The following is a 24,829-nucleotide window of genomic DNA, read 5'->3' on the forward strand; positions in this document are numbered from 1 at the left end:
GCAGGGCAGTGGTCGGGTACCGAGTTGTCCTTTGAGCCGAAAAAATTTATAAATCCAGCCCATAGGGGCCCCTTGACCAAACCCCTTCCCTATCTTCCTGTGGAAAAAATCGACAAATTGTTCGAATACTTTCGCAAAACTCGAGCAATCGACGCGTTTTGTCACAGAGAGGCGTAATTTCAAGTCGAAATCAAACTTGGACAGCAGTAAGTAAGTTTAAAAAAATTAAATCAATCAATTTAAAATTGCGCAGATTTTGGGGGCGTTGGCGGGGGCAGGCGGTGGCGGCTATCGGATCCAAAACACTCAGTATTTCACAGCGAGTCTGAAAAAGTTCGGTTTGCCACTCTACGGCCCATAGCAGCCGAGTTAATTTTAAAGTCGAAAATACGCGATTTTTTGTCGGCCCCTATGGGCCGGACGGTGCTGATTTGAGTACCAATCGATTCCCCTTGGTAAAGGAGCGTCCGCCCGTGTGCGGCTTTCTAAAATCGGACCATATTTCGAATTTTACTGCTGAATTTTCGAAAGAGTCCAATTTTTAATAACCGCCGCCCTTGTTAATATTTTAGTATTTAGGTCAAATTCACCGCCTCGACAGACAGTGTTGCCGAAAGCGCCCGTCTGGAGGCCCAAGGGGCGCTAACCTCTTGTTCAATTAAAATATTATCTTGTAAAAAAAGCTTGTGATTTATTCAGACTATGATATAATCCTAATTGTGAGATGTTTCTGTATTTAGAACCGTTTTCGACAACCCTGACGGCCGGCGCCACCAGCCTAGCACTGCAAAGGCAGCAGCTCGAGCGTGAACCCTGGTTCCACGGGCCTATCAGCAGGAAGGAGGCGGAGAGCATTCTTAAAAATGTAACTATTTAATATACATTAACAGATGACATAAGAATATTGACATTTTTGTAAATTTGCCAGGATGGGGATTTTTTGGTGAGGGAATCGCAAGGCTCGCCTGGCCAATATGTACTGACTGGACTTCAAGGTGGCGTCAAGAAACACTTACTACTAGTTGACCCAGAAGGGGTGGTAAGAACAAAATAATTTAATGAACTAATCTAGTGATTAGCTTTTTTCATACTGTGCCTAAAATAAGACTTTAAGAAAATGGAAATAATATATTTTTATGGATTTAGTTAAGTCAAAATAGCCTGCTTAAATTGCTACCGAGTTGAATATAAATTTTAAAAGTTAATACATGGATTTAAATTTTTCTGCTGGATTTTTTTGCTGTGCACTTAAATACGATCAGATCAAATTTAATTCAAACTTCAGTTAAATTTTTGTATATGCTCCTATTTTGATCCGCAGCCCTGTTAAACAAAACACCGATAAAAAAGACAAATGGATAAAAAATTAAAGGACATATGTATTGATGACGTAAAACTAAAATTTTTAATGAAAATCATAGCTCGGTCAAATTTTTTTGGAACCGTTCTCAGCGTTTAGCAGTCAAGCGCTAGAGCTAGACAAAGAGCGGCCATACTGTGACGTCATCAGTGTCATAGCCGCGGTGTTCAGAACACACCGCCGATTACTAGTTGGTTTAAAAAGCTATAGGACCAAAGCTGCGTACTTGGAGACTGATTCCAAAATTCCTCTTAATAATACAGAAACTAAACACGAAACTAAAAAATAAATTTAATTTGCGTCCAAACCAATCAATAGGCAAAATGCAACTGAACATCAGCGGCCATGACACCGATGACTTCACAATATGGCCGCTCTCTTACTTTCTTACGCGGATGCCGATTCCGATTGCGAGAATTCACACACTCCTCTGAGTTCCAGAATTCACCTAGCATTTTTTCCCTTTAAACTGCTTTTCCCCGAATAGCAGGCACTCAACTTTTATTGATGTGAATTTCGCAGGTGCGTACAAAGGACAAGATGTTTGAGAGTGTGAGCCACCTGATAAACTACCACAGTGAGAAGAACATGCCCATCATATCAGCGGAGAGTGCGATCGTATTGCGACGGCCGGTGCCGCGCGACGGGCCACTCAAGAGCCTCTGAGCGCCGAGACAATTAAGAGAGCATTTAATCGACTTCCTCCTGCCAAGCATTTTTATCGAACTAACTTTTTTTCTACTCGGCTAGGAAGACAGTGTCGCCGCCGCCAAGGTTTTCCCCATCAAGTTTTAGTTCTCTTCAGATTTTTGTTCTAGTGAACATTGGCCAAACTTTGGTTGCATTTGCCACGTACAAATAAAAATAATATTTTTCGTCAAGTACTTGTATGTTGGAATGGCGCCCTCTCGAGGAAAAGGAATTTTGCTAGCAATTAATGAGAACAAAAGTGTCACAAATAATGTTTCATGTGTCCCTCAAATATGTGATCCAGAAATAGGTACGAATAAATAATTAAATTTATATAATTACACTACTGTTATTAACCAATATCTGACGGAATGTCTCGGGTCGCAGGACAAAATTAGTAATATGCAAAATTACACCAGAAATAGGGAGAAATCCAATGCACGACCTATTAATCAAATTCACACCACATGCAGATTAAATACTAAGGTCCCAAAGTTTTCTTAAACGCTGAAATATGATTTTTTTAATTTTTACTAGAAAAAAAACTGACTTTGCTGGCATTGAAAGCGACATGTCCTCATGCCGATTTTGTTCTGCGACCCGCGACGTTCGGTCATCTCTAACACTGCTGACAAATTCTGAGTATTAAATTAAATCACTGATTGCTTGCGACTAAGAGTAAAGTACCAATAATCAATTTCATACTTTTCCTGAGTCGGTTTGCGACTGTGAACCACGCCGCTGTGACTTGCGCGTGAAAACAAACAGAGAAATGAATTAGACTCGCGTTACTAAATGGATTTTACTCTGGATCGACCACAGCTGTGTGTCCGTCGTCTATTTGACTACCTTTGTAAGTGTGCAAGTTTACTGATAAAAAGTGTCATATTTTTAATACCCACAATCGAGGTCATATCAAACTCTTTAAAAATGAAAAACTATCATTAATAAGCATATAATATTTAAAAGTACATATACAGATATATATATATATATATATATATATATATATATATATATATATATATATATATATATAGATAAGATTATCACACAAACACACGTTATATACCTATTCTCTCACGCGCGAATACCACATGTAGGACTCTTATACTTGCGAAACTTCTATTTTTGCTTCTACCGCAGACAAGATGTTAACAAACAAATTCTCCTCTTCTTTCAAAGAGCTAAATAGAGTTTATAAATTATCCGTCTTAGCAATGCTTTCCAGCAGAGCACTTTACATACGCAGCGAGGCAGTCTTTTTACTCTGCTATTATTTCAAAGGCCATTGTTTTTTAATAAACAAACTTGTCTCCCTACTACTCGAATTTTTATTTCTCTTCCTTATAGGTATTCCAAATCGCCTGAAATAGTATTTTCGTGAAAAATTACGTATGATTGGTGACGATTGGTGAGAATTTAAAAAAAATTTAATGCAAAATCGACTTAGAGTTATCCAAATGCAAAAGATTAAATTACCAATTAAAAGATATAGAGCAAAGGTTTTATTATGCAGGTTGTAAGAGATCTATACAGTCATGCCGATCACACGATTAAAAATTATTTCCCTTCATGGAACAAACGGTCCTACAGAGGGGTGTAGTTTATTTGTGAAACTAAATTAAAATTCTTTTGAGTCACATATATTTGAATTATACCTGGGACGGCCCCAGGGCACAGTTTTCGTATGGTGCGCCCAGATTCGGTCGACACCGAATACATGCATGGATGAAATTCCAGCTAAATTGTTAACTCATTAGTAATATATTATAACTATATTTGCTGCACTCTGATTACGTGACACAAGCGTGACGATGCTGTTGGTTGCTCATCTCCACAATAGGACCTCCAGAGTAGTGCGTTCTTCGGGAGCAAATTTTTCTCCCTGGGAGTCCCGCTCCCGAAAAAATGTTTCCTGTTACCGGAATTTCCTGGTGCCCTTACCAAATATTTTTCCCGGGAATTCCCGCTCCCGACTCTTATTTCCCGATTCTTCCCGCTCCCGATTTCCCGCCAAAAATTTTAAAATTGAAAGTAGACACCATGTGCGTTGATAACTTTATTCTTAGCTCGCATATTTACAAATACAAACTCACTATATTATGCTCTTTTATTTTTCCTTGTTGAAGTTATAAATAATACTTTGGGTTGAAAGTATAAAAACTCAAGGAGGCAATTTTTACTGGGCCACGTTAAATAAATACTACGTTCCAAATAAAATTCAATTTTTGTAGAAATGCATAGATTACTAAAACAAACCATAAAAATGCATTTTATTTAGATCAAAAACTATTCTCCCGACTTTTTTTAATTGCGAGAATCATCACATGTCAATGAAAGAAAATTATGTAACATTTTTAGTAATAGTGAATGACAAAAAAGAAATATTACTGCTTGAACTCCGCAAATTGAAATTAGGACAGTTAATAAAGTTATCAAACCGTGAAAAATATCTAATATAAAAAACATTCCTAACAATTTTTTTAATCATTCTATGAAAATTAAAAGCGAGTTGTGAATTTGAATTTTGACTAGGTTCCCGGGAATTTCCGCTCCCGGCAAAACTTTCCCGCTCCCGTCCCGACCGTGACTCCCTTCTAAAAATTTGGCTCCTGGCGCCGGGAATTCCCGGGAGATTCCGGGAGTCCTGAGACATTCCCGTCCCGGCGAACGCACTACTCCAGAGATTAAAAAGGTCCCCATTTTTTGGGAATTTGAACAGACTTGGATTCTCACCGACAGATAATGTTTGGTTCTGGCTCCGCTTTCTTTTGCATACTTTGCAGATATGCATTTCTAGGAGTGGGTTCCTATATACTATCATAAATTAGAATAAAGCACAATATAACTATAGACCAAGTAATCAATTAGCTTATATGCTGGAAGAAATGTTTACCAAACAACTCTAGATAGCAAATTCCTTAATAAACTAAAAAAAAATCTGGCCAAATTTTTCAATTTGAATAATTTTGCTGCTTGTTTATCTATAGCTTGTAAGGCATGTTGATATCAGGCTTGGTTAGTTGTGATTTACCAACTTATATCATTCGCAGAATTTTAAATTTGGTAATTTAACATTTCAATTTTGCTCGAAAGAATTTAATTATTGAAATTTTAGAATAATTAGGTAACAAAAATATTTAGTTACAGAATAATTCAAATAAAATTACTGTAACTGAAAATTCGTATTTATAGTTTTGGTCAGGAAATTTAATTCAATTTTAAAATTATATGGTTCAAGTAAAAACGCTCAGAGCTGGTTGTCGAGCATGCTAGGCTCTCTCGGCAAAAGCTCCACAGGCAGACGCAGCCATCTTATGTTGCCTCCGCGGCCAGCAGCAGCGGAGAGCGGGAAAGATGGAAGGCGAGTGAGGTGAATCTGGACGCGATTTCGGGCAGGCAGAACTCCGTCTCGAGCAGTGTGCACAGCCTCGACTTCATCATGGGAAATTGCATGGAGGACAGCTCTGAATCGCCCACGTCTCCAGCAAATGAGGCTACATTTAATTTAAAATCAAGCAATTTAAAAAAACTAAATATTAAATCAATTTTTACTGCAGCTTGTAAATTTAATAATTTTTTCTTTTTTGAGAGGCAGTAGTAGCCTGACGAAATTTACTAAAATTTTCTATTAATTTCACCTTTTTCAATCGATTGCGCCGTCTCGATAAACATCTGCAGGTCTTTCAAATTGGAGAAGGCAGCCAGGCATTGGTTCAGGGATTGAGTTTCGCCTAGCAAATCCTTGCTCTTCAAAGTGGCAGGAGACTCGGTGGCGGCGGCGGCAGCCTCTGTTTGCCGAAGAGACCTGCTCTCTCTGGTGACAGGAAGTGCCACGTCAACAACATTTTCCTAGCCTTTATTCTACTGCCTCTTCTTCAGGGTCTCTTCAAACCCCTCCTTGGCGTCCAGCAGGCCAATGTCTCTGATCATGTTCTTCCTCATGGAGATGTTTCGCTCGCGTATAATTTCCAAGTCACTCATTTGCACCCTGGCGGGGCATCAGGGTCATCTTCTTCCGACATTTTCATCTGCTTAACCTGAGCAGTTGCAGTTGTTTTAGTAGGTTTGCCTCTGGTGCGCTTGACCACCTAATGAAATAAATGAGAATTTTTAACTTTTAACAGAGGAGAGTCAGCATTTTTTACAGTTTGGGCAGCGACGGAGGTGACTGCCTCGATGTCCGTGTCCGTCGTGTCTATAGTTCTAGTTCTTCCGAGGAGGAGCCCGTTGAAATTTCATTTACCACCTTTACCTGCTGGAATATTGGCAGAGGCTCCTTTTCATATAGAAAATAATAATTTTAATATTAATCTAATAAGGTTAATAATTAATTAATAAGGTTAGACACATAAATAGGGTTGGGAAACTTAGACTGTTTTTTTGTACAAAATAGTCGACTATTTTTAGACGCTTTTTGCCCTCAAAAAGACTGTTTTTTAGACGGTTTTTGGTGATTTAGACTGTTTTGAGAAGGCTAATTTCTGGTGCCAATTTCATGCATTTTCAATATTTTTTCAGTTTTTCTTTCTATTATTAAAAATATTGGCCAAGTAATTTACTTAAATATTACCAAAGTTTCTTGGAAAAAGCGGGAAAATGTTACTTATACAAATAATTTTTATTATTTTTGTCATACAAATGACACCACCGACGACACAACTAATAGAGCCCTGCACGGTAGTGCTTTGCGCGGGTTAGGGATCGGTACTTGCGCCAAAAACGATATCAAAAATCTGATATTGATATGATATTCTAAATATCTTCGATGATATTGATATTTTACACCAAAATATCATGATATATCAGATATTTTTCAGAAATATCAGCTGATATTTTCTGATATTCAAAATATCAACGATGATACTATTGATATGATATTTAAAATATCATATATATGATATTTAAAATATCATATCAAAATTGATATATCAAGGTTGATATACCGAACCCTAGCGCGGGTACAAATTTTCAACCCAAACCCGGACCGAACCCGCTTATTTCGTACCGCACCCAAACCTCACCCAGATCTTTTTTCAAAATTTGAACCCGCACCAAACCGCACTACGCCAACCCGCACCCGCAATCCGCCATATTGGATTTGCAAAATCTTGACCCGCACCCGTGGGTTTGGTGCGGGTTTTGCGGGTTCAACCCTCAAACCCGCGACCCGCGCAAAGCACTACACGTGTTGCCCGCTGTTGCTGTCGAGGGCCGCAGTCCAGTTGTCCAGGGTTTTCAGCAACATTGTCGTGCACGAGCGCCGCTCGCGGAAGCCGTGCTGGCAGTCTGGCAGGGAATTTATCCTCTCAAAGAAGGCTGCAAGCTGGTTGCGGACGTGCTTCTCCAAGAGTTTTCCAACGAGCGAGGTGACGCTGATGGGGCGGTAATTATTGAAATCATTTTTGTTACCTTCTTTTGGGATCGGCGTCACCGCTGCACCCTTCCAGTCGGCCGGCAAGTCGCGTGTCCGCAGCGAAAGGTTGAAAATGTGGGCGAGGCTGGGGCAGATCGTCTCAGCGCAGTTTTTGAGCAGCACTGCAGGGATGCCGTCCGGTCCTGCGGCACTTTTGGCGTCCAGGACGTGCAGCAAGGCGCTGACCTCGCTCGCCGTGATATGCAGCTTGCTCATCTTCTCATTTTGGACGGGCGCGCGGCGCACGAACGGAAAATCAGTGGCGAGAAGTTCTGCTTGAAAGTGGCGAGAAATTGGCTAGCGACGGCTGCAGGCTCACTGAAAATACGGCCGTCAGCTGAAAAAGTAGTCGTGTTAATCGGCACTTTTGATTTAGAATAAATGAATTTCCAGAACACAGCTGCCCCTTGTGGTCCACGGCCGAGATTCCAAAACCATCACAGTCTTTAGCCAGTCTGACAGCGCCTTGGGTCGCCTTTCTCGCCGTCTCAAAAATGCTTCTTGCCTCATTGGTTTTCTCGCTCCTCCACTGCGCGAACAGATCATCTTTAATTTTTATTAACTTTTTTAAATTTTTATCGAGCCAGGGGAGCAGCTTCCTCTTAGATCGCGTCCTTCTGGTTGGCACACACTCCTCGACGCATTCGAACAGCGCTGTCTTCCAGGCTGTCCAGGCTTTAAAGAGGTCATCTTCTTGCGTCACTTCTTGCAGCTTCACCGCGAGTTGGTCGTTGAGAGCCGGCCAGTGGGCGCGCCGCCAGTCCGGAAGTGTCATAGACACAGGTGGCGGGCGGCGGGGGTCCACCTTGAGGCCGATCAACAACGCGTCGTGGTCGCTAACGCCGGCGATAACCTCGCTCGTGGAGACTAGATTCGGCGTGTCGCACAGGAACAAGTCGATGGTCTTCTCGCTCGTGGCCGTGGTTCTCGTTGCGTTTTTTTATCAGCTGCGCAAAGGCGAAATTATCAAAGGCGTCGACGAATTGTTCAGCAGGTGCAGCTCTCGGCAGCGGCGTCTCAGTGTTCCAGTCTACGTCCAAATTGAAATCGCCCATGACAAAGCACTCGTCTTAATTGTGCTGCTGCTCGGCGGCCAGCGCAAGCGAGCGAAGCAGCTCATCGTTTTGCTCCGGCGTTCTGTTTGGTGCTCTGTACACCGAGGCGATGAGGAAACGCAAATTCGAGACCGTCACCTCGCCCCAAACGGCCTCAGCAGTGGTCCCGAGCTGTGTCTGTCGGCGCCGCAGAAGGTGTGGAAGAATGGCCAGCAGGACACCGCCTGCTGGTCTACGGCCGCCAGTTCAGTCCTTTCGCATCACAACGTAGTCTGTCGGGATCACCTCGTGGTCAAAGATATCAGGCGACAACCATGTCTCGTTATAATAGCTAGAACGTCCGCAGGATGACACTCGAGAAGACCAGCAATGTCAGCAGCTCTTTTCCTGTTTTTTAGTGACCGCGCGTTAAAGCACAAAATTGCAGCTGATTTTTTATTGTTTTGATGCTGCTGGGAACTACTCGCTCGAGTTGGACGCAGCGGCTCGGGAACGCTCCAGAAGGAATCATTCATCATTGGCAAAGAGCAGGGCCAGCAGCTAAAATTATTCTTCTTTTTGTAATCGTTAACCTCTTTCTCGCTCATTTTTGTGTATTTGAGGAGGATCGTTCTGTGAAATTCCAGCAGGCAATCGTTGCATCTGATAAATACGGCGTTCTTGCGGCCGGCTTTGTCACAATAAAAGCATAAAGAGGGTGGCATCTCTAGCATTTGAAATGGTCCAGGTGGTAGTCGAAATTCAGCGCTGCTCCCTAGGGGTTTTTATGGAATCCTCGTCACTTCTACGTAACCAGCTCTTTAGAAATTCCTCCAGTGATTGGGCTTACGTCAATGGGAAAACTAATTTAGCTATTTTCCAATCAACTGGGCAGTATTCAGGGACGCCTCCGCGCGACAAGGTCGGCGGGGGCGACAAAGAAGCTTTGCCAGTGGGCTCGCCGGCCCAAAACCTGAAACAACGCCCGGAGGCAGGAATACAGCAGAGACAGATTCTTTGCGTGCACACTCGATGCTAGCTTACCTCCTTTATCCAATATAAAGAGAAAGGGTACAAAGTTTAGAACTTGTTTTAGACAGGATGTCACGCTTGATAACGGTCCAAAAATCGTACACGCCGACCTGATCTGATTACAACCTCAGGACGTGGAAGTGGCGGTGGAGGTAACGGTGGAGGTAACCGTGGCTGAGTCTGCCGAGATGGTCTCTGAGTGTGGACGGTTGGTGTGTCGTCAGGCAGACTGTATGCGGGTTTGAGGCGATCCTTAGAGACCACGACTTCCTTCTCTTTGATCCGAAGAGTAAAAGTTTTCTCGGTCTTCGCCAGCACCTCGTACGGGCCAGTGTACGGAGGCTGTAGCGATGTCCGAACCGCGTCTGTTCTAAGGTAGACCATGGGTGCGGTGTCCAAGTCTTTGAAGATGAAGACTTTGGCTTTAGCGTGGTGAGCAGCAGGAACGGGGCGGAGTGTGGAGAAGTTTTGCCGAAGCTGACGCAGCAGCTCAGAGGCGCTGATGTCATCGAAATCGGTTTTTGCAAGAAATTCGCCAGGCAGACGCAGGGGTTCACCGTAGACGAGTTCTGCAGGGGTCGCTTTAATGTCTTCCTTGTAGAGGCAGCGGAGACCATGAAGGACGAGTGGCAAGCTATCGTGTGGTCAGCGGTTGCGTCTTCTTAAGGTATTGCCTCACACCAACGAGTGAAGCGGTCCACGATGGTTAGGCAGTATTTGTATCCGTTAGCTGGTGGGAGTGGGCCAATCAAGTCCAGGTTGAGAACTGCGAATCGAGCTTCAGGGAGGGGGTGAGTCTGCCACGGAGTCGTTACGTGCCGAGAGACCTTAGAGAGTTGGCAGTCTTTGCAGGCCCGAGTCCAGGCAATGACGTTCTTCCTGAGGCCAGGCCAGACGAAACGTTGCGATACCAGCCGCACAGAAGCTTTGATTCCCAGGTGGGCAAGTCCATGAAGTGCCTTAAATGCGGGAAATCTGAAATCAGAAGTCAAGAATGGGTGGTTACGACCAGTAGAAATGTCGCAGTAGAGCGATTGGTCTTTTCCAGGGATTTGGATTTGTCGCAGCTGAAGCGTAGTCCCTCCTTTAAGAAAGCTCTGTAGCTCAGGGTCAGTCTCTTGAGCCAGCACCAGGGCCGAGAAGTCCACTGGAAGTGTTGACAGAGCCTCGATCTCGATGCGGGAGAGAGCGTCGGCCACGATGTTTTCTTTTCCAGGCAGGTAGCGGATGTCCGTAGAGAATTGTCCGATAAAGTCGAGGTGTCATATCTGACGGGGAGAGCGGTTCTTTCCTTCTTTGAAGGCAGATGCTAGAGGTTTATGATCGGTGTAAATGGTGAATGGTCTTGCTTCAAGTAGATGACGAAAGTAGCTGATGGTTGATTAGATGGCGAGCAGCTCACGGTCGTAGGTCACGTACTTCTGTTGAGCCGGGTAGAGCTTCTTCTAGTAGAAACCTAGAGGTTGCCAAGCTCCATCCACAAATTGCTGAAGAACGCCACCCATGCCAATGTCCGAAGCGTCGATAACAATGCTTAAAGGACAATTTGGCTGAGGATGAGCGAGTTTGGTGGCTTCAGCCAGCTTCTTCTTACAGGTGTTGAAGGCTTTGATGGCTTCAGGAGTCATGTTGATTTTTGACTTGTTCTTCAGGTTTGGTTGTGCCAGGATTGCGTTTTGATTGGAGCCTGGTCCAGGGCAATGTGAGGCATCCAGCGATGATATAAGTTGAGGAGGCCAAGGAAACGGCGGAGTTGGTCGACCGTCTGGGGCACAGGAAAGTCGACGATGGTCTTGATGTGCCTGTCCAGAAGAGGATACCGTTCGCAGAAACCTTGTAGCCCAGGAAGTCAATCTCTGACGCGCCGAAGACGCATTTGGAGACGTTGAGTACCAGGCCATAGTCCTGAAGACGCTGAAACAGAGTGTGTAGATGTTCTGCATGCTCCTTCTCGTTTCGTAAGAAGACGAGAATGTCGTCAATGTATACAAACACGAAGGGAAGTTCTCGTGTTACTTCTTGCATGCAGTGTTGAAAAGTTTGGCTTGCATTCTGAAGTCCAAAAGGCATACAGAAATTCGTACAAACCAAATGGTGTCGTGATGGCCGTCTTTTGGATGTCCGGTGGGTGGACAGGGATGTGGTAGAAGGCCTTTGGGATGTCCAGGACGGAGAAGATGCTGCAGCCAGCGAGTTTGGCAGTGGTATCTTGGATATTCGGGACGGAGTAGCGGTCGGGCTCTGTCCTAGCGTTGAGCATGCGGTAGTCTCCGCAGTCCCTCCAGGTTCCATCATTTTTCTTGACAGTGTGGAGAGGTGAAGCCCATTGACTGCGCGAGGGACGCATCTTGCCAGACTTGATGTAAGACGCGAAACGTTCTCGAGCAGCAGCTTCTCGTTGTGGATCCATTCGTCTAGGTTTGGTGAAGACAGGTGGTCCATCGGTTGTTTTGATGTAGTGGACGGTATTGTGCTTGATGATCTTGTCGTGGGAAGGCAGGCGGGTCAACTTCAGGAAAGTCTTTGAGGATGTCGAAGAAGGGGCCAGTGCCGGTGATAGTTTTCACGCTGGGCCAGTTACATGTTGGCTTGATACCAATAACGGAGCAGCTGGTGAGGTTGTCAATGAGTTTCTGCAGTCTGATGTCCACCAGGAGGTCTTAATGAGTTAGAAAGTCGACACCGATGATTGGTTTTCCTACGTCCGCAACGACAAAGTTCCAAGAAAATTCTCGTCGCAGCCCGAGGTTGAGGTTGATGTTAAGCACACCGTATAGATTTTGATTGCAGATCCGTTGGCCGCAGTCAGGTCCAAGAAGGTTTTAGCGAGGGAGTCAAGGTTTTTCACAAGGTTGCGTGGGAAAACACACACGTCAGAACCTGTGTCAACCAGAAATTCAATATTTGTTTGCCTGTCTTTGATGAAGAGGCGGCCGGATGGAGAGGAGCAAGTGGTTGCCGCCTCTAGCACTTGCTGTTTATGTTTCCCGACTGGAAGAATTTACATCCTTCGAGACATTTCCGTGCCTTGGGGCCAAATTCTCCGTGGTAGAAGCAGGTGCCGTCGGAGTTGAAGCGAGGACGAGATCGGCTGCGGTTGCGGCGACGATCGAATTTCTTGCTGTCGTCCACTCTGTCATCTGAACATAGTCCTGGCGTTGAGGGCTTCGTCCCCGGTCTTGTTTCAGGCTTATGGCCAAGGACTGGATGCTGTCCAGCACACCAGACACCAGTTTTGCATGTCGCGCTCTGGTTATTTTCGATGAGGCGTCGGTAGTCGTCATATGGATCAAGGGCCACTAGTGGTGGGCGGGTCGCGGTTGCTGCAAAAGTGTACTGTTGTTTGCCAAGAATGTTCCAAATGTGATCTGCGGTCTCTGCTTGGTCCGTCAGGGAGCAGGCGGTCTGTGTGGCAAGGAGCTTGCGGATTTCGTTTGGAAGCCGGTTGATCCAGATCGTGCGCAGCATGTCGTCAGTGCCTTCCTTATCGGCGAGACATTGCAATTTGCGGAGAAAGGTTGAGGGCTTTTGGTCCCCCAGTTCTTCTCTCGCCAGCAGCTGTTGCAGTTCTAGCGGGTCTTTGGTTGGACCAAAAGCCGTTTCAAAATTTCCGCCTTTACGTGTTTATAGGCGTCTGTTTCTGGTAAGTTCCTGAAGATGTCGCGCGTCTGCACGTAGAAATTAAAAATAAATAGATTATTTAAATGCAAATTACCTTGTTTGTTAAAGGCCCACTTTGACGAAAATTTTGAGCACACGAATCGATTCCTGAGGGTCGAATTAGGTAAATTTGATATTTTTACCGACCAAAAAGTTCAGCGTGACGTGCGTAGCACTCGCGGAACCTTTTTTTGCCGCCAAATAATATGAACCTTTTTTGCGCGAACTACGCATGCGTCAGATCTGGTGGGGCGGCCGGCCAGCCGACACAGATGGAGAGGGGGAAATAAATGTGCTTCGCATCTTGTCAGCAGGCGAGCGGCGAGAGAAAATAATGTGCGTCTGCTGGCCGGCCGCCCCACCAGATCTAACGCATGCGTAGTTCGCGCAAAAAAGGTTCATATTATGTGGCGGCAAAAAAAGGTTCCGCGATGCTAAGCACGTCACGCTGAACTTTTTGGTCGGTAAAAATATCAAATTTACCTAATTCGACCCTCAGGAATCGATTCGTGTGCTCAAAATTTTCGTCAAAGTGGGCCTTTAATTGACTATTCACTATAATAATAATGTGTATAGTATTTGCCATTTTGAAAATAAAATATATTCGTTCAGTTTTCAGAATGTGTATTTCAGGGTCTTTTATGATTTAAGATTAACTGCATGGACAGTAAAAATAAATCTCTAGAAAATAAATTAAATTGTATTAACTTTTACTTAAAAATATAACGAAAACCATGTTAGATTTTAAATATCATTTTCTTAAATTGTTTTTGTAAAATAAACAGGTTGGAGCAGAGAGGAGAAAATTTTGTGATTTAAAAATAACACAAAATGTTTCAACATCAAAGGAACTTATATTAATTAACTAAAAACTCTGTTGTGAGTGCGAATTCCAAAACGAAATGGCGTGGAGGAAAGGAAAAGTGTCACGCACGGCGCTAGATTTGGGCTTTTTCTCTCTTTCGCGGTGACCCGCTGCGAGCTGCGAGTAAGCTGTGTGGTGAGTGTGTTCGTGCGACCTCAAAAGTGACGCAATCGGCTCTGCGTTCGGCGGGGGAGGGGGCCAAGGAGGGGACCACCAGGCTTCAATGCATCCTTCAGGTTGCCGCCGCCGGCCGGAGGAGAAGGAGAGACGGAGAGAGAGAGAGAGAGAGAGAGAGAGAGAGAGAGAGAGAGAGAGAGAGAGAGAGAGAGAGAGAGAGAGAGAGAGAGAGAGAGAGAGAGAGAGAGAGAGAGAGAGAGAGAGAGAGAGAGAGAGAGAGAGAGAGAGAGAGAGAGAGAGAGAGAGAGAGAGAGAGAGAGAGAGAGAGAGAGAGAGAGAGAGAGAGAGAGAGAATGAGAGACTGCATACCGAAGCGAGCAACAAGTTGTCATGTCTGTCTTGGAGTATCTTTGCTAGGTTAGGTGCGGCGGCAGCGGCAGTTGTGTGCAACCTCCAGTCCACCTGAGACCCGAGAAAAGCGCGGCGCGAGCAAAGGAGCAGAGTGTTTCGGAAAAGTCGGCATGGCCTTCCACGGACCAGCGTACGGCCTCAGCAGGGAGTGCCAGATGAAGGTACACACGCCGGATTTTCCGATTCAAAAAGGGTCCAGCACCTGCACCTGCAGCCGTGCGCGCGAGACAAAAAAAATGAAAGAAAGGAAGGCAGGGTCACGGTCGTCCACGCTCTTGCTCGGAATTTTTTTCTTACTTCGCGTTGCCCGCTTTTATTTATTTGCTATTGCCTCGGAGCGCGGCCAATTCGCACATTTTTGCGGACCGTTGGCTTTTGTTCCACTGATTTGCGCGAAGGTGGTTTCTAGAAAGAGCCAATCGTGAATCACTCGATGACTCGATTGCTTGCATTTAATTTTCCTCTACATCTCGCTCAAATTGGGCATCTCGCATAAATTACACGAGGAAAGTGAAGGGGTTGAATCTAGTAGTGTGGCACAATTTTCACCTATAACCGCAATTTTTGGATTTATAGTAAGCAATAAATATAATTATTAAGAAGTAAATCACCGCGGTGAAAAATCTGGGTGAAAAATCCACTGAAATTAAATAATTATTGTATCATTCAGAACATGCCTTAATTTCTAAATTTATAATAAGCTATAGATCACTTTTTTTAAATAGTCTGACTGAAAACGATGAACTGTGTAGCCTTTAGAAACCTAGTGGTGTGACACAAACCAAATAATCACGTTTTCGCTTTGCAGCCAGCTAATCGTACAGATAGGATTTTTGATAGGACAGTATTCAATTGTGTGCCCTAAATTCCGTTCCTGAGCGCCCTGATGGCTTCCAAAGAGCACACCGTTGGAAGATCGAACCAATAAAGAGCGCGTGAGGCGTCGTTAAAATGGGAATTCAATTATCCCAATCCCTCCAGGGCTACCCTGACGCAAGGGTTTGATTTCTAGCTGTTCTGGTGGTCTAGTCTGACCTCAGGGGTGATACCAAGCATGTTCTGAAGGTAAAAATCAAGCAATCACGCAGTTTCGATTTTCTCAAATTTACCCTGAATGCCGTTTTTCAACCTTGGACCATTTGTATCCCTTAAACTGGAAGTTTCCACCATCCTTAAAGTTTCGAGGCATGTTAAACACACTTGCAATTAGAACAGTATTTTATTCAATTAAAAAAATACTAAAAAAAAATATTCTCTAAAATAATCCAAATTTGAACAATTCCAGAGCATTTTCTGCAAAAAATGCTTCCAGTTAGGCATCTTTTGGCGCAAAGACCAATGTTCTTACTTCATTAGAAATTAGAACTCTAGATAATCCTATATTGGTAAGCTCCGAGAGGCCTCTTATTAATTTTCCTGTAAGTTTGGTTATTTCAACAACTCGATCAAAATGGTGCTAAACCATAAGTTGGAAAAAACGCAGCCTGTGATAAAACTGATTTTGCTGCAGCTGTGCGCAGAGAAACGAAGAATCTGCCGGGGGCGTCGGTATTTAGCGAATGAAGCAATTAATTGAAAAATAAAACAGACGACGGTGCGGTTTCATGCGCCGCTGGCTGACTCGCTGGCTCGCTTCGGCTTGACAATAACTCGGCGGTGGCGGCGACAGACCTCTGTCTGTCGCTCCTCGGCAGGCTGGTTTTTCGGCTTGTGTGAGAATGTGTGTGTGTGTGTGCGACGCGAAGACGAAGGCAACGCACCATTTGGCCGTTTTATTTGTGTTTGGTTTGCACTCAAGTTAGTCTTTGCCCGAGGAGCGAGATAAGCAAGCCTGCAATAATTGTGCCTGAAGGGTGGAGAGCAGAGGAAATGAAATCAGATCAGCCAACTCATTTACGCAGCCGTTTCTTTTTTATTTTAATTCAGTGTAATTTCGTTTGATTGTCAGTGACCGAATAAATAAATGAAAGAACGACATGAGCTAATAAAAACCCTTTTCGACACTTAGTTGGTAGTAAAAGCTAGCTATTTGTGCCGCGAGCGAAGAATCCAAAGTGAGGTCAACCCTCCCCCCTAGACACCGACCCCAGAACCCCGTAAGCGCGCGCGAGCGCGCGGACCAAGCCTCGCGATACCCGTCGGCACAATTGACATCATTCCTTCTCACATTTCCTGTTTATTATAAATATTTTTTTTGCCCCTCTGAGTCATTCCACGGGGTTGAAACAACCGATGACGGGCTTCGGGCTTGGCAGAATGTTTTTCTTTGAGAAAAATTAAAGGCAAAAAGCGAATTTGTAGCGCTTACACGCAGCGACTTCCTTAGATACGAGACGCGCGCGTGGTAAATCTGCTGCGGTTGACGCACCAACAAACATCCATTCATGGTGCAACTTAAACAGGCTTTCACAGCTTGCTTTGAATTCTCTTTTATTTCAAAATAACAACTTGTTTACTGTGATAATCCATTTGGTTTCAATCATGAATCATGATGATAGCCACACAAGCCCCGTCTTACAATATATAATGCACTGTTTGTTTCCCATCAATTTGTTTTTTGAAACATTTTTTCATAAAAAAACAAAGGCCATCTCCGTTGTTTTCGCTATCAAAACTGTGACACGGATGTCTAGGGATTATTAGGGAAAACTAAGTTTTGCCGTGTCACAGCGGCTTGGCGCCAAATGGGCGCCTTAGCCTGAGAGGATAGCCTGTTCAAGCTTGGCGGTTGCCCCAAATGGGGGCTTCCGCTAATTTAGCTACTCTAGCTTCTACTGGCCGCTGAGCGTCGCCAGAAGCCGGGCACTAGCAAACCCCTATTGCCAAATGGGCCGTTGGGGCAGCTGTGTTTCCTCGAGTCTCCACCACTGCCAGAAGGGCGAGTGTAAAAGGGAGAATTACGTAAAGTAATTAATGATAAGTTGACACTCACGTGGGACCAATCTCGACATTAATTATACAACTCATTTCTTTACACCCATATGTTTATTGTGAAGCTCGCGTCTCGCCGTCTCTGCGGCTCTGTACAGAATGACCACCTCTTCGCCTCAGGGCGCAAGGAGGTGGCGACTAAAATAAATTGTAGTGGGGGACAATACTATATTGGCCACTGCAAAACAATTTTTAGGTTAAAATTAAAGTGTTCTGATTGTTGTTATTCAGTCCTGATCTAATCATCAAAATTGATTCAAGCTGCTTTGAATTCTCTCAGCCTTTTCTTCCTCGTCCAACTATCATATTTTCGTCGAGAATATTCCAGGATGTAACCAGGAGGTACGTGCACCGTTTCCCGTTCAGCAAATTAATTATTCAAAATGGATCCGGACAAAGAACAGGTTGCTACGTGCGATTCTAAATCCAGGATTTCAATTATTTTTCATCTCTGTTCCCCCTGAGCTTGCTGCGATATGTTATATCATATTTTCTTCATCTACCTGCTTGTGTGGTATATATTTATGAGGGAGAGAAATTCCCTTCGGCTTATAGGAGGGTGTGTGGCGTGATCTTTTGATGCCTTCGTCCAGTGTGGGATTGTACAGGAGGGGAAAATTCTTAAAAGGTCGTTGTACGCCTGCCTGTCTCGCACACACTTTGATATAAAAATTTAAAAGCATTTTTTATTTGTTTCGCGCCGTCAAAATACTAGTTTATGTTTCAGCTATGAATGAATTTTCGAATCAATCAATTTCAGTTTTTCCTTGCTACACACTATTTAAATTTCCTACATTTTGGAAAATTCAGGAGGTTGACCAATAAATTTTCGATTATTTTTAAGGGTTTTTGAGTGTAAAATTTTAAAAATTCTGAAGCAAAAAAAAAAGGATAAATATCTTTCTCTGATATTGTGTGTTGCTGCAAATTATAGATAGACATTTTTTCTTCTTTTATTTCGGCCATGTTTAAAAATGGTTCTCCTGATAAATTTTAAACTTAGTTCTCTTTTTTTGTAAAATTTGAAATTCTTACATTAGGACATCGACCATTTTATCTGATTTTGAGCATATCAGGGTGTTTCCTGAGCGTTTCGATAGCTTCCAAAGGGTCGAATTATTGATACTTGGTCGTTTCAACGGTGTGCAAAAATTAAAGGATTTAAACAGACAGCACAAGAATTCGGCGGATTATTTCAGTGAAAATTGCCAAATGTCTTGAAATTCGTGGTTGGTTTAAAACGTTCATTGCTCTATAGAAAAATGTTTTTAAAAACAAAACACGCGCAGATCTCAATAACTTATTATTGTGGTCTCTTTCTTTAAAAATAAATCGTGCGTGCTTTTAGAAAACAGGTTGTGAATGTCAAGCAACTCGAAGTGGCCCAAAAAAGGCATACAAAGATAATTTAATTTGTTTTCCTGGAAAGAGATTCACTGCCGGGCCGACAAAATACGTGAATGGAGTGGTGATGAGTGGCTGGAGAATCGCTCAATTAGCTCGTCCATGATTTAATTACTCCACTGTTTAGGGCTTAATTGCGATATCGTTTTGTGAGACGAGATGCTTCGACGGACCGCTAATATGGGTTGAAAGCGTGTAATTAGCATGCCGAGCGCGTGTTGAATTTTGTTTCGCCCATGCCACGCGGCCGAGACTTTTTTGGCTTCGGCCAGGCAATTAACTCAGCGGTTTATGTATTGTTTTTCGCAGGCGCAGGCAAAGTTCAGCCTGGAAAGAGCGCTCGAGTGCGTCTCGTGGGTGGAAGACATGATTGGACGCCGCCTCGACACCCCCGACGGCGGCCACAACATCAAGGACCAGCTCGATTTCGCCTTTGGACTCAAGGATGGCATCACTCTCTGCGAGTGAGCGTTTTTTAATAAATATATATACACAAAAACATATTCGGATTTTAAGAACTCGCTTTGATTTGGGCAATAGAAAAAAGTCGGGATTGCATTTTCTTAGCACACCCCAGGATTTGCTCGCTGAATTTAAAGTTTTATTTTTTAAATACACTTGGTTTGAAAGTTTTTTTGGCAAATTCACATTTTCCGGAGAAATTGTCATTTTTGTCAGTTTCATCAGACTTCATTAGAAAATATTTTATATTCAGTAAAGAACCTTGAAAACTTCTATTAATTTTGTCCAGACGAAGCCAAGCGCACGCAAGCATTAGATTTGCTTCTCACTGCGCGTGCGCATACTTTGTGACGGATAATATTGTTCTAGAGAGGCGTCGGCCAATTCGCCCTTCTAGCCTTTAGAAGAAAATTGCCAAAATTAATTTTTAAAGATTTTATAATAAAATTTAAAAAAAAATTGTACATTCATTAGTGCACGCTAAAGCTACGAAAATTGATATTTTTTTAAAAAAAATTAATTCACATTATCCTACCGACGCAAAGAAATCTCCCTGCTTTTCAGTCACACATATATACAGTAATTTTAACCTATTAACTTGTTTACCTGTTCACACCTCTTTGTTAACGGCGTGCTGTGTTAAGAGCTGCAAATTTAACACGTGTGCTTGCACGTAATGTGTGTTTTAGGCTGATAAACAGGCTGGAGCCAGGCACCGTGAAAAAGATCAATACCATGAAAGCACCCTTCAAACAGGTTTGCGTTTTAAAACCTTTTGACTTTTTTAATATATAAGCTATTAATCCTTTTCTCTGCCGCAGAGGGAAAATATCGAGATGTTCCTCAAAGGCTGCATTTCCTACGGGCTCAAATCTCAAGACTTGTTCCAAGTCAATGACCTCTACGAGCATAAAAATATTTACATGGTAAATGGGCCGAGTTAAAAATAATCGATTTGAAAACCAAAATTCGAAAACTTTATTTTTCAGGTGGTTGACTGCCTATTTTCGTTAGGAGGGCTGGTGAATTGATTTTTCGAGATACGATAAGAACTTTTCTAAATTTTTCATTGCTCGCAGGCCCAGAAAAAGGAATTCGACGGTCCAGTACTCGGTGTGAAAGTGGCCAATGAAAACAAACGTTCGTTTACCGCTGAACAGCTGAACGAGAGCAAGCGAATAATTGGGCTGCAGTACGGCAGCAACCAGGGCGCCAGCCAGTCCGGAATGACCGCTTTTGGTCACACCAGACAAATCCTGCCAGACGGTAATCAGATTTAAGTGTTCAAAGCCAACAAAAGACGGCGCCACAGTATTTTAAGGCACTGCCGTTTTTGCCTCATGTTGCGAGGGAGAACATAAATTTGCTCTCTTCCCTTAAATGATGTTTGGTGCAGCTACAGAGTTGATACATCGATTTATTAACACATTAAAAGTCGATTTGAAAATGGATTGAACTGCGAATGAAAACACCCAAATCGGAAAGTGCAATTAAAATTGTTTGCTCCAAGAATCCTTGATACTAAATGTAGCTGTTGCTAGGCAACCTCAGTTAGTTGTTGACATGCATCAGCCAATCAGCGTCGACGATTTTTAGTGCAAACTATTTAAACTGCATAATAAGTTTCTGCTATTTTAAATTGATCGATTGACTGCAGCGGAAAGTGCCTCTCAAATGGTGGCGCCACCTGTTGGCGGCTTCTAACGCTACGGGGCTAACGAAATATTTATGTTTGCAGAGTTCATGAGACGCTGAATGAGGAGGCGAGTTGTGTACAAGTCTAAATTAAGCCTTTCACTACACGATAACATTAGCAATTAAGACGAAAGAACTACGACGTTTGGAACCTCAAAAATTAATCCCATGCTGTCTTCTAACCTGCGGTTCACTTTTTATACTATTTATTTTGTAAGCATAAGCAAATAGAGACTCTTGCCAAGAATAAAACTGTATATTCTGTGTGTCATAAAAAACGAAAACCAAAAATGAATTAAATTCTTACACGCATTTTAATTCAAGCCTTGTTTTGGTTTGGGTTGCAAGAGTTGCTGGGGTAGTTAAACAGCCTGTCCTTGATGACCTGCGCCACGAGGCCGTGGATGACCTCGATGGACGTCTTGCAGCTGTCCTTGGTCGCCTTGGACAGTTTGTCCTCGGTCCGCTTGTCGTGCGGATCCAACATCATGTAACTGCTCCTTCCGAGCGCGTTCTCCGCCTGCTCCAGCTTATCCGACAGATCAAAGATTTGGCCTGTTGTGTAGTCAGCGTTCTGTTTATATTTAAATTAGGTTCGATTCAGGAAGGGTATTCATGACATTTACAGTGAGAAGAGATGAGGAACCAAGTGTGTTGACCCAGTAGCGGTTCCACAGTGAATCGAGCAGCTTCCTGTCCAGACTCGACTTGAAATAAGTTACGTCCAGCGCGTAATACTGCTTGCAGTGCACACCAAAATCTTCAATCTTGTTCAGGGGGATGGTCTGGTACTCTGAGGGCTCGTCATTGGCAGCCTTGTAACCCTGAAATCGAATTGCTTGGTGAAAAATAGCTCATTATTAAGAATTGTTTTGAAAAGAAGTCAAGAAAATTATTGAAATTTTATTTTGTTTTTAAGAAAAATTTGCCAACTGCCACAGCATAACACCTGATTTTAAATAATAAATTTGAACTAACGAACTTTTAAGCTGATTCGCATGCCAGTTTGGTAAAAATGGCGTCAAATACCTTGGGGTAAGTCCTGAAGGCGGCCAGGTTGACTTTGCCAGCTGAAATGGTCCTCACCGGATCGATCACAATCGCGACAAATGGCTCCTGGAAATTCTGGTTGAGCATTTGCGTGGAGACGTCAATGCCGCTGAGCCAGCAGCCGTAGCCAGGGTGGCTGTGGTACCAGCCGATGGCGTTCTCCAGCCGGCCCACCTTCTTTGCCGACTCCATGTACTGGGTCATGTACTCGTAGGCCTGGGCCTGCGCGTTGACCCTGGTTTCTGTGCCTTCCACCGGCAGGGCGAACGAGTCCATCACCACCATCGTGTTGCCGTCCACCTTGCCGACGAGTAGACCCATCACCTCGAGGGTGCCTCCGGAACGGGCGTGCATCACCATTTTCAGCAGTGCTAGAGCTGAGATGCGGATGTCTTTGAAGAAGTAAACGCTGCAATTTTTTTCAATCGATTATTGTTGTAAATCGATAATATGTATGCGTATTTTACTCTTTATCCCATGGTTTGGCTGACTGGATGTCTTTCTGCTGGTTTTCGTCGTAGCGGTACACTTCGTCCATCGTGTTCACGCTTTCAATGTTGTTACTCAGCTCCCATGTTTTCAGCGCGATTTCGCTTTGACTCGTGCTGGCGGTACTTGTGCTCGCCATTTCTTCAAATAATAAAAAATTCAACGTTCGAAAAACAACTTTAGAAAACCAACTCACTCGGGAAATATCAGCAGAAGAGAAACGTGACGAGTCGAAATTTATTAGTATACTCGAAAGCAGCTCACCTGTTTTGTTCACTCTAATGCAGCGGCCATGAGCTAACTTAAGCTTTCTTATTGTTAGAGTAGCTGCTTTTAGAATAGAGAATTTTTACTGATGCTGACCCAGTCTGGACCCACACCCAGTCTAGCCCCTGGCGCCCCTGCTCACTCATAATAATATGGCGCGTAGTAATGGTCAAATAAAAATCGATTTTATTTTTTCTGACAATATTTATCGATATTTTTTGTTAGCTTTATATTGGTTATGTAGGACGATATTTTACCATCGATATTTTTCAGGCGGTATATATCGATAAATATCGATTTTCAAAAATATTTACGCGCCATCGGCGCGTAAATGCGCCAGCTAAGAAGTTCAGCATCCACTGGCAGGTGGCAGGTCGATAACTTTTTCAGCCAATCAGATGGCGTCTTGGAGTTTGTTGCCTGTTACGCCCACGAAAAACTCTGACACTGTCGACACACGCCCCTCTTCGCCTCCCTCTGCACGTGTTTGGTATCGCGTCGAGCATATATTTTTCAGCCAATCAGAGACCGTAAATGGGAGGTGGGAGAGATTAAAAACATTGCGTTACGCGTCTGGAAGAAAAGTAAATTAATAGTAAATATATGCATTGTGCGTCAGCGAACAAATGGTACATCTGTCAAAAGGTAAATCGTGCAAACGGTAAATTTTGCACTTTTGACGCAAAACGATTTTATTCCACCAATGAAAAATTTGGGTCGAAACTCGAAATACATGGGGTGACGTTCATTTTTGCATCACTAGTGTCATCTATATTAATTCAAGTAAAGGACAATTTTAATTTATATTATAGACTAGACTGACAAAAGGTGTCATTTGCAAAAATCTGTGAAAAAGGTGAAAATCAACAAATTTTTGTCCAGGGATCAATGGACTTCGAAGAAATTTTTTTGCGCAAACTTTGCCTTAATTGACCGAGAAAATAGTTGAGTTAACTCCGAATTTCTAATTTTTGCGGGTTTTGCGGGCGTTCGAAGCTCAAAATCTGGGAATTTTGAGTAATTTGTAACTTTGCTCAGGGTGGTTCTAGAATAGAGTGTATTTCAAGACCAAATTTTTGTATTGTCTGGAACTTTTCTTGACGAAACTGGTATTGTTCTGGTATTGTTTCTAAAAGGAATATTTAAAATTTTCTTGTCTTGTATTGTTTTTCAATCCTTCTTGTTTTGGTTCTGATTTTCTGACAAAAAAAACTTGTTTCGGTATTGTTTTTTTTTTTTGAAAAAAATTCTTGTTTTTGGAATTTTTTCTGGAAGACATCTTTTTTAAGTTTTATATTACCAAATCTTGCTTTGGCATTTAAAAAAATTGTCATTTTGCTTGATTAAATATATTTTAAAATTGAAACATTTGGGACAGGGATTACAGGATTCCCGTCCCGTCCCTGAGGGACGCGGGTTGAATTTTTAATTTCAAGACAGAGATGGGACGAGACAGAGACAATCTTCAGCGGGACGAGGGACAGTTTTATCGGCAGCAATGGCAAAGTGCTTCATTAAAAGCCTAAAGATTCTTACTTCGTCAACTCGAGGAGGAAAGAAAGCAATTGGGGTTCGCCAAATTTGCAATACTAAAAAATGCAACAGCAACACTGGTTTTTTACGCAAAAATTGACAGCTGGAAAACACCTAGTTTTGTTTTTGTCCGCATTTTTCCGAATTTTACCCCGAAAGAGTCATATATTTCGTGCCAAAATAGTCAGAAATTTTGGAATATTGCGATGAGAGATAAAATTTTCGGTCTCTTGGTATAACCAGTGCAGGGTTCGCAAAAACACGCATTTTTTCGGAAAAAACCCAACTGCATTGCATAAACCTTTTTACGGATGTTTCTGCAATTTTTATTGAAAATAAAAAATTTACACGACCAAAAATAGGGATTTTTAAAAATTAGAAGATTTTTTTCTATGAAAATTTCTCTACCA

General features: G+C 43.0%; 3 protein-coding genes across 8 annotated transcripts in view; 2 read left to right on the forward strand and 1 right to left on the reverse strand.

Moving 5' to 3' along the window:
- Shc (SHC-adaptor protein) overlaps positions 1 to 3,373 on the forward strand; it is a 34,841-nt gene extending 31,468 nt beyond the window's left edge. For both annotated transcript variants that reach the window (XM_065478059.1, XM_065478058.1), the window contains 3 exons: positions 741 to 865; positions 929 to 1,039; positions 1,883 to 3,373. In XM_065478059.1, coding sequence (XP_065334131.1) covers positions 741 to 865; positions 929 to 1,039; positions 1,883 to 2,026 — 380 coding nt within the window. In that variant the 3' untranslated portion in view covers positions 2,027 to 3,373. The remainder of the gene's footprint in view (positions 1 to 740; positions 866 to 928; positions 1,040 to 1,882) is intronic.
- Positions 3,374 to 4,099: 726 nt separating this feature from the next.
- On the reverse strand, positions 4,100 to 23,012 carry CSN5 (COP9 signalosome subunit 5). Of its 5 annotated transcripts, none has more exons than XR_010574236.1 (9): positions 22,816 to 22,972; positions 22,598 to 22,760; positions 22,110 to 22,539; positions 21,707 to 21,904; positions 21,388 to 21,654; positions 7,466 to 10,510; positions 6,202 to 6,311; positions 5,695 to 6,144; positions 4,100 to 5,550 (listed from the first exon to the last, which is right to left on the reverse strand). XR_010574236.1 is itself a non-coding variant. In XM_065478066.1 (5 exons), the coding sequence occupies exons 2-5, from the start codon at positions 22,756 to 22,758 to the stop codon at positions 21,400 to 21,402; spliced, it is 1,044 nt and encodes a 347-aa protein (XP_065334138.1). In that variant the 5' UTR covers positions 22,759 to 22,760; positions 22,816 to 22,972; the 3' UTR covers positions 21,376 to 21,399. The 5 variants fall into 5 exon arrangements, 1 of the variants encoding a protein (XP_065334138.1); XR_010574235.1 differs by having other exon boundaries at positions 6,202 to 6,332; XR_010574237.1 differs by having other exon boundaries at positions 6,202 to 10,510; positions 22,884 to 23,012.
- On the forward strand, positions 14,538 to 21,380 carry LOC135935604 (myophilin-like). The gene is made up of 7 exons (XM_065478068.1): positions 14,538 to 14,749; positions 19,233 to 19,387; positions 20,075 to 20,141; positions 20,207 to 20,311; positions 20,375 to 20,407; positions 20,465 to 20,651; positions 21,124 to 21,380. Exons 1-7 carry the CDS (start codon positions 14,699 to 14,701, stop codon positions 21,138 to 21,140), a joined length of 615 nt encoding a protein of 204 aa, XP_065334140.1. The 5' UTR covers positions 14,538 to 14,698; the 3' UTR covers positions 21,141 to 21,380.
- Positions 23,013 to 24,829: the final 1,817 nt, after the last annotated feature.

This window comes from Cloeon dipterum, chromosome 2, assembly GCF_949628265.1.
Source record: "Cloeon dipterum chromosome 2, ieCloDipt1.1, whole genome shotgun sequence".
NCBI lineage: Eukaryota > Metazoa > Arthropoda > Insecta > Ephemeroptera > Baetidae > Cloeon > Cloeon dipterum.